The sequence below is a fragment of the Tachyglossus aculeatus genome, chromosome 9, assembly GCF_015852505.1.
Source record: "Tachyglossus aculeatus isolate mTacAcu1 chromosome 9, mTacAcu1.pri, whole genome shotgun sequence".
Classification (NCBI taxonomy): Eukaryota; Metazoa; Chordata; class Mammalia; order Monotremata; family Tachyglossidae; genus Tachyglossus; species Tachyglossus aculeatus.
The window spans coordinates 37,433,465-37,449,332 of NC_052074.1; the positions used below are offsets into that span (position 1 = coordinate 37,433,465).

Genomic DNA, 15,868 nt, shown 5'->3' on the forward strand with positions numbered 1-15,868 from the left:
AGCACTTGACAAATACCAGAATCATTAAACACTGTTCTAAATGCTGGGGCAGATACAAGTTAATCAGGTAGATAGTAAAATAACTGGCTGCTGTGGAGTGGGAATCTCATCACACAGGGTAGTTATTGGGTCCTCTGGGAGACCCTTAGACACAGAAGAAGTTGATCTTCCTGTCTGTCTGTAGACTGTGAGATCATTGTGGGCAGGGAAGGTGTCTGTTTATTGTTATATTGTACTCTCCCAAGCTCTTATTTAGTACAGTGCTTTGCACACAGAAAATGCTCAGTAAATATGATTGAATGAATAGCTTTCCCCACTTATAATTCCCAACACCCTACGGGAATCAACCCAGCATTCACTCTTACCCCATTACATTTTGTTTCTCTCCTTGGCATTTATATAGGGATGAATAGTTTCAGTTTGGATTTTCTTTGATATGATGATGATCAATCAGCGGTATTTACTGAGCCCTTGCTGAGTACAGAGCACTGTTCTACGCTCTTAGCACCATACCAGTGATGATGCTACGGAGACTCCTGCCCAGAAGGATACCTGGGCCTGCTCTTTCAGAGCTGTCACTCCAACCTCTGTAGCTGTCCACGTAGCTGGACCCGTCCACCTCATGATTGCCTGAGGGGGGTCTGCAGTCAGGAACCTTCCCTGTTGATGGTGCAGCTCCAGCATACAGTACTGGGACTAGAGCCCAGGGCTACTGATTCCCAGAGTCAGGTTCTTTCCAGACTGTAAGCTTGTTTTAGGCAGGTAATGTGTCCACTTATTTTGCTGTGATGTACTCTCCCATGTGCTTAGTACAGTGTTCTGCAAATAATAAGCACTCAATAAGTACCATTGATTGATCATACTAATAATGATTACTGGTAATCATGGAATTTGTTAAGTGCTTACTATGTGTCAAGCCCTGTTGTAAGCACTGGGGTAGGTACAAGCTAAGCAGGTTGGACACAGTCCCTGCCCAACGTGGGGCTCACAGTCTAAGTAAGAGGGAGGACAGATATTGAATTCTTATTTTACGGGGGAAGAAATTGAGGCACAGAGAAGTTAACTGACTTGCCCAGGGACACACAGCAGACAAGTGGCGGAGCCGGGATTAGAACTTCTGATTCCCAGGTCCATTCTCTATCCACGAGGTCATGCTGCTCCTCTGCTTCTCACTCTGGTCCAAGAAATGGTTTTAAACATACACCTACACACATGAACACACCATCAATTAATCAGTGGTATTGATTGAGAGCATACTGTGGGCAGAATACTGTACTAAGCACTTGGGAGAGTACGATGTAAAAGTTGGTAGACGTGTTCCCTGCCCACAAGGTCCAGAAGAGGAGAAAGACAGTAAAAGAAATTAGGGATATGTATGTAAGTGTTGAGGGGTTGAGGATGGGGTGGATATCAAGTGCTTTAAAGGTACAGATCCAAGTGCAAGAGTGATGCAGAACAGGGAATATGTTTGTTTATTGTTGTATTCTCCTGAACGCTTACTGCAATGCTCTGAACACATTATACGCTCAATAAATACAATTGAATGAAAAGAAGTCTTTGTCAGTGAAGGCCTCTTGGAAGAAATATGATTTTAATAAGGCTCTGAAGGTGGGCAGAGTGGTGGCCTGTCAGATATGAAGTGGGAGGGGGTCCCAAGCCATAGGGAGGATATATAGAAGAGATCACGGTACAGCGACAAAGTTGGAATTAGAGGACAAAATGTGCTGACTGGGTTGTAGTAAGAAATTAGGGAGGTTAAGGTAGGAGGAGGCAAGGTAATTGAGTGTTTTAAAACTGATAGTAAGGAATTTCTGTTTGGTGTGGAGCTGGCTAGGCAACCACTGGAGGTTTTTGAGGAGTGGGAGAAGGTGGGCTAAATGTCTATTTAGAAAAATTACTTGGGCAGCAGGGTGAAGTACGGACTGGACTGGGGAGAGACGGGAGGCCTGGAAGTCAGCGAGAAGGCAGATGCAATAGCCAAGGCAGGATAGGGAAGTGGTTGGAACAGCGTGGTAGTAATTAGGGTGGAGAGGAAAGGGCAGACTTTAGAGATGCTGTGAAGGTGAAACTGACAGGACTTGATGGCAGGTTGAATATGTGGGTTGAATGAGAGAGATAAATTGCGGATAAAGCCAGGTTGTGGGTTTGTGAGACAGATGGATGATGGTGCTGTCTACAGTGACGGAAAAAAGGCCAACCATATGTTAGGAGAAAGCATAGGATGTTGTTGAAAACCCTTCAGAAATTCAGCTGGTTATTTTCACTGTTATTTCTCCTATAATGCACGTTTTCATTAAGAAGTTTGGGGAGATGATGATGATGGCATTTATTAAGCGCTTACTATGTGCAAAGCACTGTTCTAAGCGCTGGGGAGGTTACAAGGTGATCAGGTTGTCCCACAGGGGGCTCACAGTCTTAGATGGATGAACAGGGGAACAATATTCCCATTATGCTCCGGGCCTGAGAATTGTCTGAATTGGCACTGCTGGGGGCCTGCTTGCTCAGGGGGAGTACAGGATTGTGTGGAGACTTTGTTATCAGTCCTTCATCAAAGTTGCAAAGAAAACCAATTGCAAGTATTTAAAATTAATTGTTTACTAGAAACCAATTTGAAGGAGTGGAATTGATTCTCATGTAGTGCTAATGACTACTGGTGTCAGATAAGGGTCAAAGAAGGTCAGAGAAACAAGTTTGATCAGGTTTTTTCATCTTCCACATCCTTCCTGAACTTCAGGGGTGTGATAAAATCCATATTTCTACTGGTTTTCAGCCATGACTCCATCCAAAAGCCACTCTGCTCACTTATGTTCGCACACCTCAATACTGCTGCTTATTCTTAGATTAACTTGTACTTGTTTATCTATTTCTCCTTCCACACTCTTGCTTTCAAAGCTGTAGCATTCCTGCGGTCTCCTCCTCCCACTATCTGTGAGGTGCAGTGGCTGTCGATTCTAGATTCTAAATTTTTTGGGGGCAGGGATCAGTCTTTTATCACCATTGTATTCCCTCCCAAGTACTTTTAGAGTGCTCTGCACTTCAAAAAGTAGCTTTGTTTAGAGGGAGAGTTAAGGATGTTGAATGGTCCCTGCTAGGTCCTGGGGGAGAGTCGGCAGGGAATGTGTTATCAACTCTGTTATATCAGATGCTCCCAAGTGCTTAGTACAGTGCTCTCCACAAAGTGAGTGCTCAATAGCAATCAATAGTATTTATTGAGCACTTACTGTATCAGAACACTGTACCAAACTCTGGGGAGAGTACAATACAAGAGTGGTAGACATATTCCCTGCCCACAATGAGCTCACAGTCTGTAGTACAGAGCACTGATAGTAATGTTGTAGATTATGGCTATGTACATAAGTGTTGTGGGGCAGAGGGAGGGATGAATAAAGGGAGGAAATCAGTGTAACACAGAAATGGGTGGAAAAAGAGGTGTTAGGGAAGACCTTTTGGAGGAGGTATGCCTTCAATAAGGTCTTGAAGGTTGGGGGAGAGGGATTGTCTGTCAGATATGAAGAGGGGGGACATTCCAGGACAGAGGCAGGATGAGGACGAGAGGCCAGATAATCAATAGTGCAGTACAGTGAGTGGATTGGCATTAGAGGAGCCAAGGAGAGCAGCAAGATGTGAGGTAGGAGGGGGTAAGGTGATTGAGTGCTTTAAAGATGAAGATAAACATGACTGCGTCAGGAGTGTCGGATGGTCCTGTGGGATAGTCAAGGTTGGAGGGGGGGGAGAGTTAGGGATATTGGATGGTCTATGCTGGGTCACTGAGGTAGAGTCAGGGACGGAGAGGAGAGAGTCAGGGGTGTTGGATGGTATGTACGGCATCCTAGGGGAGAGTCAGGGACGAAGAGGGGAGGGTCAGGGTGCTGCACGGACCATCTCTAAACACAAGGATGAGTGTCGAAGAGGGCAACCTGCGTCCTGGTGAGGTTGTCCGAGACAGAGTCCTGGATAGATGGACAGTGGGGCTGAGCCAGTTAAAACAACACTGGAGGTCTGATGCATGGAGATTTTTTCATTCAGAAAGCTGACGATCCAGGAAAGAAGACTCCCTTTCTCCCATCCCATTTTGGGGACCAATCCAGGAGCCACACACTCCACCACCTTCCCCTAGCAAAGCACCTAGGCGGAGCCAATTCTGGAGTGGGAAAGGGCTGAGTCCTGGTATGTGTGACCATTCTCTGTGGCTTGGTGACCTTCACTCGATTAGAGTTGCTTGGAGGTATGATGGATTCCTTCCTGATAGGGGACTCATTAGTTTTATCAGAAAACCCACCCCACACCCTGGGAGTGGGGTCAACCTTTAGTGGGTTTTCTCCACCCCAGGTTGGGAGGGCATACACCAGTGCTGTGGAAACTGAAACATCCCAGAGACCTTTGACCTTGAGATCAGAGCGAGGGAGTACCCACCTCTTTGGTCTTATTCATTCATTCGTATTTATTGAGCGCTTACTGTGTGCAGAGCACTGTACTAAGTGCTTGGAAAGTACAATTTGGCAACAGATAGAGACAATCCCTACCCATCTACAGTCCCCTTCAGGCCTCCCAGATCTCCCGCCTCCCAGCATGTGGTATGGAGCTAGCCTGGCTGACAGTGACAAGGTGAGACTGCTCCTAGGGCTGTGAGGGTCAGAGACACTGTGCCTGCCATATCCATGGGTGGCACAGCTCAGGTTCTGTCCTGCTATCAGAAGTACCTGCACTTGATGTGCATTTGCAGTCTGGGCATGAGATCCCCCAGGAAAAATTTTTAAATCTGGGAAAGGGAAATGAAGCTTAAAGAGGGCAGTTTTGGGGTGGCTGGATGGGTGGTGATTGGCAGATAGGGTCCCCTGGGAGGGAAGGCCCGTCCCATTGTGGAACTTCTCTGACTCCATATAAATCCACGTACATCATTGAGGTGCTCAGCCTAAGTGATTAAGCACTCAATTCTGGGTCATTTTTTATGGTAGCCTGGTTCAGGAACCAAGCCCCCATGGGTAACACTGTTCCTAGAAGAAGACTTGTCCCGACTGATGTCGTTTCCCATTTTCAGGAGGGGACTGTCCAGTTGGCCTGCAATGATCAGTTCCACAACTGGTCTCTGGACTTTACAAAGCCCTGGAGGGCCTGCAGCCGCATCCCAGCCCCCAAGGTTTTCCCGGGAAAACTGTCATTCCCTGCTCTGGGCAGCATTTCACAGTTCGCCACAGGTGAGAAATGTTAATAATTCTTGAATTTTTCGGTGACTAGCTTGCATGGGATGTACTGGTTTATCATTAGCAACGTTCTATTTAAAGAGGTCACAGAGTTATGCACCCACCTTGGCCAGCACCGGGGGCAAAACTAGCTTGGAAATGAAGTTGTGGCAGAAGGCTGGAGAGTATTGTGTGAAAAACACTCAGGATATCTTCTCTGGAAAATATATGGTTGAGCAAATGCCTAGACTGTCATCATCATTAATAATAATTAATAATTGTGGTATTTGTTAAGTGTGTGCTATGTGCCAGACACTGGGGTAGATACAAGGTAAGTGGGTTGGACACAGTCCTGGTCCCACATAGGCTCACAGTCTTAATCCTCATTTTACAGATGAGGTAACTGAGGCACAGAGAAGTGAAGTAATTGAGGCACAGAGGTACAGACTTGCCCAAGGTCACACGGCAGATGCGGAGGAGTCAGAATTTAACCCAGGTCCTCTGACTCCCAGGCTCGTGCTCTTTCCACTAGGCCATGTTGCTTCTCATCTCCTGCATTCCCAGACCTGCCTGGGGCTGGCTGGAGGGATGGGTCCGGAGAAGGTGGCCACTGGTCAATCCGAGCAGCCACGTGGAAGCCCCTGAATGCTTCATTTATTCCATTGTACTTACTGAGCGTTTACCGTGTGCAAAGCACTGTACTAAGCACTCGGAAGAGTACATTGTAATGGGAAGGACTTGGTATATAATTACCATTCTTGTGAGTTGGATTCCCCTTAGGGATCTAGGTATGCATATTTTTATGTCTGTCCCCCTGCCTCCCCTTCTTTACAGCATAAGCTCCTGGGTGGCAAGGAATGTATCACTTCATCCTGTACCTCCCAAGAGCCTAGTGCCCCCGCACACGTTGGACAGTCAGTAGATGCTGCTGCTACTATTACTACTCCTCATTGAAAACGGCTGCCTCCAGTTATTCCTGCAGAAGTAGCCACAGGGTAAGGTGAGATCCTCAGCCCATAATCTCGGCTAAAATGATTGATCACAAAATAGGAGAATCTCCATTTCCTCCGATCAGCTGGAAGGAATATTTTTTAATGTTTGTCTCCTCTCCCTTGCAGGGATGAGATCTCTCTCAAAATGGCTACCACCAGTGGACAGGACGAGGCCAGGCCTAAGTAATTGGAGAGAATGGACGGTTTTTGTTTGGTGATGCTTGTGGTCTGAGCAATTTGAGAGGGGATTGGCTAGGCTCATAGATGAGGGTCCCTGGAGAGGGGGACAGGTGCCCAGAAAAAATGAAGGATTGATTGACTGAACCTCAGATCTTCGCCTCTAACCCCTACCCATCCCCAGGACATTCTTCTAGGACTTATGAAAATGACTTCCTTCCCTTTAAAAACTGGCCAACACAAGAACTTAAATATGTAGAATTTCATTTAAATAAGTCAGTCAACAATTTTTTTATAAAGTATTTAACACTTCATTGTAGAAACATAGGCAAAATGACTATTATAACCAAAATGAAAAATACTGTTCAATTTAAAAAATGTACTCAAACAAGAACCTGAAAAGGTTTATGATATGCATAACATTGTTCAAGCAAAATTGCACTAGTATTACATAAATCAATCGTTTAGAAAGGCCTCCATATGGCAAGGTTTAGAAATAGGTAGTAGGCATGCACATAGTACAACAAAAAAAATATTTTATAAAACAGCAGTTTTTAATGCGTATACAAAGGGTAGTAGGTGAAGCCACACACAAACATCTCATCTGTTAGGTTAATACATTAGGACAGCGAAATGTCAGTCACGTCTTTCAGAGGAGATAAGCCCTCTTCAGTACCTTGTGAATAAATCTTTTGTGCCTTTAAGTATAAAAATGTGATATATATATATATATATATTTCATACCTGGTATTCTTCTTTTTGGTCAAAAACAAAATAGAAGGGGAAATTCTGTTTTTTTAGAACAGAGAGTAAGTTGTCCAACACTTAACCTCTCCACCTTTGAAAAAGGTCCTCTGTCCTGGTTGGGAGACTAGGGTGTTTGCTTACAGTGGTCCCTGCTCCAATCCATTCCCCCAACTCTGGGGCAAAGATTGTGGACTCCCGCGGTCACTGTGTGTGCTTGTGTGGGTTTTCTCCTGGGCTAGGGGGTGGCGGGAGGCTGAATTAGCATGTGGCACTCTGTCTTTCCCTTTGCCCCAGGTGCCATGAATGGGGCTGCCAGAGTACGCATAGGACAAGTACCGTATGGGGGACATTCCACTGAGCTTCCAAAGCCAAATCTCTTGACTCCAAGTGGAGCATAAGAGCTTTACTGGGAAACTGTGTTTACTTTCAGGGCAATCTAAGACTGACCCTGAAAGCGAGGACTACTGGACTCATGAAGGTGGTTACTTACTTTGATCGGGCTCTGAAGGAGGTTCCGAATGGGTGCAAAGAAGAGAATAGGCCATCTGACTGTTCTCCCATCATTTTTAACAGGAAGGAAAGAGAGAAAAGAAAGATACACTCTACATATTACAGCGTTCGGGCTCCAGAATGAAAAAGTGCAGAAAACATCTTTGTTGATTAAGTAGAACCCAAAAAGTTCATACAAAATAGATTGCTCATATTCACACTATAAAGGAATACGTTTTTCTTTTTTAAATTTTAACAAATTTGAAGGTGTGTTCTATCAGCAGCATCGTTGTAAATCGTACTGTAGTGCAGTTTCTTTTTCATAAAAATACCGTACAAATGGTCAGTCAATAGTCATCAGCAAAAACAAATCCCAAACAGAAAACAACTGAACCCAAAACCAAGGAGGAAAAGAAAGAGGCGATGCTGATTCCCAAACAAGTAGAATATACGGTTGGTACATAGAAAAGTAATCCTTATATTTTATACATTTATACAGCATATAAAAGGTCTCAGCAGATTACGCCACCGTCTCCCTCATTCCAATTTCTAATTTCTTTGGAAGAAGTTCTTTCCTCTCATCCACGCTTCCTAAGGAGTTGCGGCAGTTTGGGCCATCGAGGTAAAGCTTGGCGTACACAGGGTTGGCGTAGTTCATTGGCTGGAGATGGGAGAAGAGAGCGAGATCGGCGGTGAGAGACGGAACTGGGCCAGAGGGAGACCAGCATGCACAGAAAGCAGAAATGGAGGTGAATGGAACGGAGCCTTTCTAGTGGTCCCGCTGTGGGCACGAGCAGGTGAGGAAAGAATCATGTGGCTTGTGGGTGGCAGACCTAGGGAAATGCTTGCTTTTATGGAAGTCAGTGAGCGGGTCTGCTGAGCCACAAGATAATCAGATCAGACACAGTTTTTGCCCCACCATGGACTAGGCCCCATGTGGGACAGGGACTGTGTCCCACCCAATTAGTTTGTATCTACCCCAGTGCTTAGAATAGTGTCTGGCACATAGTGCTTACAGATACCACAATTATTATTAATAAATGTAGGGCGAGTGGGGAACTGTAACCTCTCTGGTCTTCAGTTTCCTTTTCTGGAAAACAGAGATAAGCTCCTGGGCCAAAGTCATGCAGCGATTCAGGGGCAGAGCCACCTCCTGAGCTGTAGACCAAGTGGCAATGGAACAGCAGCAGCACATCATCGGAAAAGGGCTCATTGTGAAAGCTCTACTAGGGGACTCTGGGAGCTCCTGGGAAGAGAGATTTTCCTAGAAACTCCATCACGGCTGCCGAGTCCTCTAGATTTGGATTTGATTGGGGTTGTTTAGGAATTTGGCTCTTGGGTAGCAGTAAAACTTCAAGAATTTAAGTACCAGGGAGGCAGCTTGGCCTAACAGAAAGAGTGTCAGGAGAAAGGGGGTCTTAGTTCTTGCCACTGACCTACTGTGTGACCAGTCCTTTAACTTCTTTGGGCCTGTGTTTCCCCATCTGTAAAATGAGGATAAGCTCCCCACTCTTTCTTGGGTTGTCAGCCCCATGGGAGAAAGGGACTGTGTCCAATCTGATCTACCCCAAAGTTTAGAACAGTGCTTGGCCCATAATTAGTAAGCACTTAATACCATCATTGCTATTAATTTAGGAAAGACTGTCTATTCTTTGGATTTACCAATCCTGCCACCATCTCCACCCCAAGAAACACCTGCTCTTCTGGGCCAGAAGCATGGGAGGAGTTTAGCCTCACCAGCTTCTTAAGATACAATTTAGCAACATAGTTACATTCCAGTTAGGGTGTCTTCCTCTCTGGCATTTACAAAATGCTTTATCCCACTTAGGAAAGCAGACAACGCTTCAGGGCTGATGCTAGAGCCTTACCCGGGACAAGGAATCTTAAATTATGGAACGCCTCATGAAAACCACTCACTAATGCAAATGAGATAGAGAATGAATAGCAACATTCATGATTGAATATGAGAATGAGTTACAGTTAGGTGGGTTTTTTCTTAAATGAGACGTCTATTTTTCCCCTTAAATGTGGGATTGACAAACAGAGCTTCTTTTAATAATCCGTAAGTAAATTCTAATGACTTAAAAGGTAGTAGCTTAAATTATTCATCTTGAAAGCCTGCCTCTTTATTTCCTTTCTCAGGATGAGAACAAGCTCTCTCCTCTTTCTTTGTGGCTGACAGGGAATGTGTTTCACACTGACCTTCCCTCTTCAAAGTTGCCTCAACAATCGCCTCCTCCACGACCTTGAGAGAGGGCAATGAGGCATCAAGTACATCTGTTCTCCCATCATCCCCAACTAGCTTGCCCACCAACCTACTCACTGGGCCTTGGTTTTACTTCTCCCACTATTGAGCTCTTATTCATGCCCTCTCTCCTGCCTGGAACTCTCTTGCCCTTTACTTCTGGCAGTCATTCAGTGCTATTTATTGAGTGCTTAATGTGTGCAGAGCACTGTACTAAGTACTTGAGAGAGTACAATATAACAGAGTTGGTAGACATGTTCCCTGCCCACAGTGAGTTTATGGTTTAGAGGGGAAGACATTAAAAGCACATCTCCTCCAAGAGGCCTTCTCCAACTAAAGCCTCATCTTCCCTTTTCCTACATCTTTCTGTGTTGCCCTTGCACTTGGATTTGTACCCTTTATTCACCCCTCTCTCAGCCCCACTGCGCGCGCGCACACACACACACACACACATATAAAATTTATATTAATGTCCGCTCCCCTCTAGATTGCAAGTTCCTTATGGGCAGGGAACATGCCTACCAACTAATAATAATAATGGTAAGTGCTTACTATGTGCAAAGCACTGTTCTAAGCACTGGGGAGGTTACAAGGTGATCAGGTTGCCCCCTGGGGGGCTCACAGTCTTCATCCTCATTTTACAGATGAGGGAACTGAGGCACAGAGAAGTTGTGACTTGCAGAAAGTCACCCAGATGACAAGTGGTGGAGCCAGGATTTGAACCCGTGACCTCTGACTCCAAAGCCCATGCTCTTTCCACTTAGCCACACTGCTTCTCTACTCTGTTATACTGTACTCTCCCAAGTGCTTAGTACAGTGCTCTGCACCCAGTAACCACTCAATAAATAAGACTGACTGCTAAATAATGGGACCACAGCTCTCCCCACCTCCTCCAAGATGCCTTTTCTAATTATTCTCTCAATTCCTCCTCACCATCACAGCAGTGATAGACATAACTGATTGCCTCTATGGATTCCTTCCATGCACTTAGTACAGGGCTCTGCCTACAGCAGGGGCTCAGTAAGCAGCGTTGATTGGTCCAGTGTTTTGCAATAACCACTGACCTCTGTGCTTCCTGCTTTTGGACTATGTGGGCTGGTGGGGATGGGATGAGGATGGTGGACCGATCGGTACGTGGCTCACCCCCGCTGTTAGCGGTCCTTTCAAGTCAGAGTTTAGGTAGCTGGGTGGTGCGCTGTGCGAAAGCTTGAAAACGCCTGGCCCTCCGCCCCCTATGTACCTCGCCTGCATGGAGAGAGAGTGCTTTAGTTTCCCACTGCCCCACCGTGGGGTCTGCCTCCACTTACCGTCCCCTGCTGCCGGCGGTATTCAATGCAGTCTTCGTGGGAGCTCCCGTGGGTTGAAGGCCAGCTTTAGATGGAGGCATTTGAGGCTAACAATTGATTTATCTAAACAGGCTGGATTAAGGTACTCAATAGGGATCAGAGGTAAGAGATTCTTCTTAACTCAATTAATTCCTTGAGAAAAAATAGCTGATAAATACTAACCAACACAAAAAGTCTGCTGTCACAAAGGCCTGTCTACATAAGGAAAAAATGAGGGAGCATCATCCACTAGCTTTCCTCACACAGGAATGAATGTTCTAAAAAAGCATTTTCCACCTTTGCAGCACACACAGACAGGCTTGATTCATTAGCCAAATTCAGCGTTAACAGCCATCCCTATATCATCAACACATCTTTGTGCCCTCAAAAATCCACATGGGAAGTGTGCATCTTTGCCAATTTTCTTTCTGAAGAACTGTGGGCATTCAGAATGATTACCTAAATTGGCAATACAACTCATCATCATTCATTCATTCAACTGTATTTATTGAGTGCTTACTGTGTGCACAGCACTGTACCAAGCGCTTGGTAGGTACAAGTTGGCAACATATAGAGATGGTCCCTACCCAACAGTTCCCAACTTGTACTTCCCAAGTGCTTAGTACAGTGCTTGTCAGTGGGTGCATCCTTTAGAATCAGTAATATTTCAGGCTAAGGGAAGTTAGCCCAGGATCTGTAAGTACCAGAAAATTTATTTAACACCAGGATTATTGTTCTTGTTTTTTAGGGGGAAGGTGGGGTGGGGGTTGTCCTCCCTGTGGCTAGCAGGGGGTGCCTAAAGTGCTATTCCCCTCCCCCCACAATCATTGCCCCACAGGATAATAACTGTTGCCTAGAAATGACTTTCCCCTGGAAGCAAGTGTAGATTTGCTTCCAGCAGAGAATATGAGAAAGGATTGGGGTGAGTTCTCCTTCCAACTCCCCAGAGGGCTTTGAAAAGAACAAAGAGGGGGAAGGGAAAACAAGGGCAACAAGTCCTCCCTAGAAGGAGGCATATGGTAGGAAGGGGATCCTGGTCATCCCATCTGGGAGAGCGACGCTCATTACCTTGGCCGGGTCGATGAGGAAATCAGGATCCAAGAGGCCTCGGTCATTAGGGTCAGGGTCCACCTCATACATGTTGTAGGACGGATTGCCGATTTCCACATTGATGCCGCCATTGGCAATAGGTTGCCGGCGAATGGTTTTAGTTCTGGAATAGATAAAGTGAATTTGTTTCCCCACCTCTCTCTACAGGACATTATTTCATAGTTGTAGTGCTTGAATCTCCTGGGTCTGATGGAACAATTTTGCTTGAGTAATCTTAGTAGCAGACAGAAATGTTTGGAAATAATATGAAAGTAAAGAACTTGTACATAAGTGAATGCAAATTAGCTCAGTTAAACCTCTTCAAGTCACACAGAAAAAAAAATGAAAACAATTTTGAACCTCATAAAATGTGGAGTTAATTTTCAATTTATCCAGGTCGGTTCTCAGGGAGGCTATTCATATTTGGAATTATCTCCCTCCCCACATGTTTTCTGTACTTTGGAAGGTTGCTTATGTAATCCACCTTTCTGCTCTTGGTAGAAACACTCCCAGAGATTCAGAATGTGGTTCTAAATAAACTTTCAGTTTCGGCTATTTCTCATTCACCAGAGTGAAGATATATGAAAATGAAATCCTTTTCCAGAGTTCAGACAATTTTCCTGCAAATTGAATTGCAAATTAACTTCTCAAAATAATGGTAGAAAAATGTTGCTTATCCTACAGGCTATTTCTAAATCTTCCCCTTATCAACAGAATCTAAAAATTCAATAATGAGGTACACACATAGTCTTTTTTTCCTGTTCTTCCAGAACGTTATCACTTGCATAGATTCTGGATAAGAGACAAATGTTGAGGTACGTAGATTACACATGCCATTGTTTTGAAGTCTCAAATGTCTTTATGTTTTTAATTTGCATCCACAGAATTAGTACCTGACAAGTCACCCCTGGATGGTAACTGTGACTGTGATCCCTACTTTCCCAAGGACAGGACAAGGGAGCCTTGGAAGATGTGGAGAGGAAATAGAAATTCCTACTCCTTCTTGTCCTAATTCCCCTCTTCAAGCAGCATGACCCAGAGGAACAAGCATGGGATTAGGAGGCCAGAGACCAAGAGGTTCTAGGTCTGGCACTGTCACTGGCCTGCAGGGTGACCCTGGATGGGTCACTTTACCTTTCTCTACCTCTGTTTCTTAATCTGTAAAATGGGATAAGATTGCTCTTAGGCTGTGAGTCCCATGTGGGACAAGTACCGGGTCTGGTCTGTTTATCTCATATCTATCAATGCTCAGCAACGTGCGAGACACATGGTAGGTGTAAAATAAATAGCAACAAATAAGAATCTGAACCCTCCCAATTCTATGGTTCAAGGCTCATTAGGGTAATGAGAGTTGGGAGTCAGGCAGCAGGGCTGGGGAACCGATAATAAAAATGATGATGGTGTTTGTTAAGTGCTTACTATGTGCCAAGCACTGTTCTAAGTGCTAGGGTAGATACAAGGTAATCAGGTTGTCCCACATGGGGCTCACAGTCTTATTCCCCATTTTACAGATGAGGTAACTAAAGCACGGAGAAGTTAAGTGACTTGCCCAAAGTCACAGAGCTGATAAGTGGCAGAGTTGGGATTAGAACCCACAACCTCTGACTATCAAGCCCGTTCTCTAGCCACTAAGCCATGCTGCTTCTCTCACTATGTGCCAAACACTGTTCTAAGCGCTGGGATAGACACAAGGTAATCAGGTTGTACCACGTGGGGCTCACAGACTAAATCCCCCTTTTACAGATGAGGTAACTGAGGCACAGAGAAGTGAAGTGACTTGCCCAAAGTCACACAGCTGATGTGGCAGAGCTGGGATTAGAACCCACGACCTCTGACTCCCAAACCCGGGCTCTTTCCACTAAGCCACGCTGCTTCTCAACTGATAGAATCGACTCATTGTGCAGAACATTCACTGAATCTGGTCCTGATCTTGAGTGACGTGGCGAGACCAAATGGGTCCTCTTGGGCATCAGACACGGTCCCAGGGGCACTAGTGGGAGGTCCTTCCAAATCCACTTGGCCAATCCTCACAGGTTCTCTCGGGCATATGATCTTATACCTATCCCAGAGTTTAGCCCCTAGTTAAGCACTTAATATGTGCCATAACTATTCTTCTCAACTGTTATGAGAGGATGAGGGGGGATTAAGGGTTAGTACAGTGTCAGGCTAGTAGAGAATTCAACCAGTGCCAAGAGGAGGGCAGCTAGTTAAAAGTGTTCAATCGCTCAAAGTCTGACCATAATGGAACTGGGTCAGTGAGACTCCAGGGTTTTCACAGCTGACCACTGTCAACTAAGATCCCTTTCTAGTGAGTCAGACAGTAAAAGGAAAATGTCAAGAGCTTCGAGAGGGATTTTGATGATCCCCAACAGGTTGCTAGGGGAAGAGTCAGGGATGAAGAAAGGAGAGTCAGGCATGTTGGATGGTCTGTACTGTGTCATTGTAGGGGAAGTCAAGTATGAGTAGAGGAGAGTTGGGGTTTCCGGATGTTCTGGGTTGGGTCACTGGGGGAGAGTCAGAGATGGAGATGAGAGAGTTGGGGGTGTAGGATGATCTGTACTATGTCACTGGAGAAGCCAGAGATGCAGAGGGCAGAGACAGGGGTGTTGGCTAGTCCTTGTCTACTCATGAGGGTGTGTGGCCAGTAGGATAATTATTACCCAGTTCTAGTACCACTATTAAAAAGCAAGCCCGGGCTAGGTGGACCATGGGGCTGGTCCAGTAGCGATGTTTCTTGTGAGAATATATTCTAGCCCCTAGATTGCAAAAATTTGTGCATTCAACTCATTTGCTTTGGGTCAACAATACTCAGTCTCTTACCTTCGTTTTCTTTTACAAAGCAGCAAGCCAATCACAAGTGTGGTAATCAGTGTCACTAAGAGAACAAGAGGAACAATGATGGCGATGCTTCCTGAGGAAAAAAAAGAAGAGGTTTGAGGGGAAGAAGCCTAAAGTCCATTTGTTCGAGACATGTTTTCTTCATTCATTCATTTGATCATATTTATTGAGTGCTTCCTGTGTGCAGAGCACTGTACTAAGCGATTGGGAGAATACAATATAAGGATTAATAGACACATTCTCTGCCCACAATGAGCTTCATCTGTATTCTCCCACAATTAATCAATGTGCCTTCTATGTGCAGAGCATTCCAGTAAGTGCTTGGGAGAATACAACATAGTAAACATTCTCTCTGCCCTCAAGAGGCTTAGAGTCTAGCAGGTCAGCTCTCCCTTCTTCTGCTTTGGGGGCAGTGGAGCTCACCAATGCAGATCCTGGGGAGTGAGATAAGTTCAACAGCTTCCTGGGCTCTGTGGGTGGGGGTGAGTCTGAAGGAAGGGCCATAACTATGTCTGTCTGCAGGGGCGAGGAGATCGCTGCTTTCCCCACTGCTTTGCAGCTGGAGGGGGTCTTGGGGCAGGTCTTAGGGAGAAGCAGCATGGCCCAGTGGAGAGAGCACGGGCATGGGAGTCAGAAGGACCTGGGCCCAGCTCTGCCACTTGCCTGCAGTGTTACCTTGGGCTAGTCACTTCACTTCTCTGCACTTCAGTTATCTCACCTGTAAAATGGAGATTAAGACTGTGAGGCCCATGTAGGACAGGGACTGTGTCCAACACGATTACCTTG

At 45.5% G+C, this 15,868-nt stretch overlaps 1 protein-coding gene across 1 annotated transcript in view; it reads right to left on the reverse strand.

The window, feature by feature from the left end:
- Positions 1-7,183: 7,183 nt before the first annotated feature.
- LRP1B (LDL receptor related protein 1B) overlaps positions 7,184-15,868 on the reverse strand; it is a 564,327-nt gene continuing 555,642 nt past the window's right edge. The window contains exons 86-89 of the mRNA XM_038750885.1: positions 15,065-15,155; positions 12,224-12,368; positions 10,974-11,075; positions 7,184-8,246 (exon numbers count right to left, since the gene is read on the reverse strand). Of these exons, the coding sequence (XP_038606813.1) occupies positions 8,106-8,246; positions 10,974-11,075; positions 12,224-12,368; positions 15,065-15,155 (479 nt within the window). The 3' untranslated portion in view covers positions 7,184-8,105. The remainder of the gene's footprint in view (positions 8,247-10,973; positions 11,076-12,223; positions 12,369-15,064; positions 15,156-15,868) is intronic.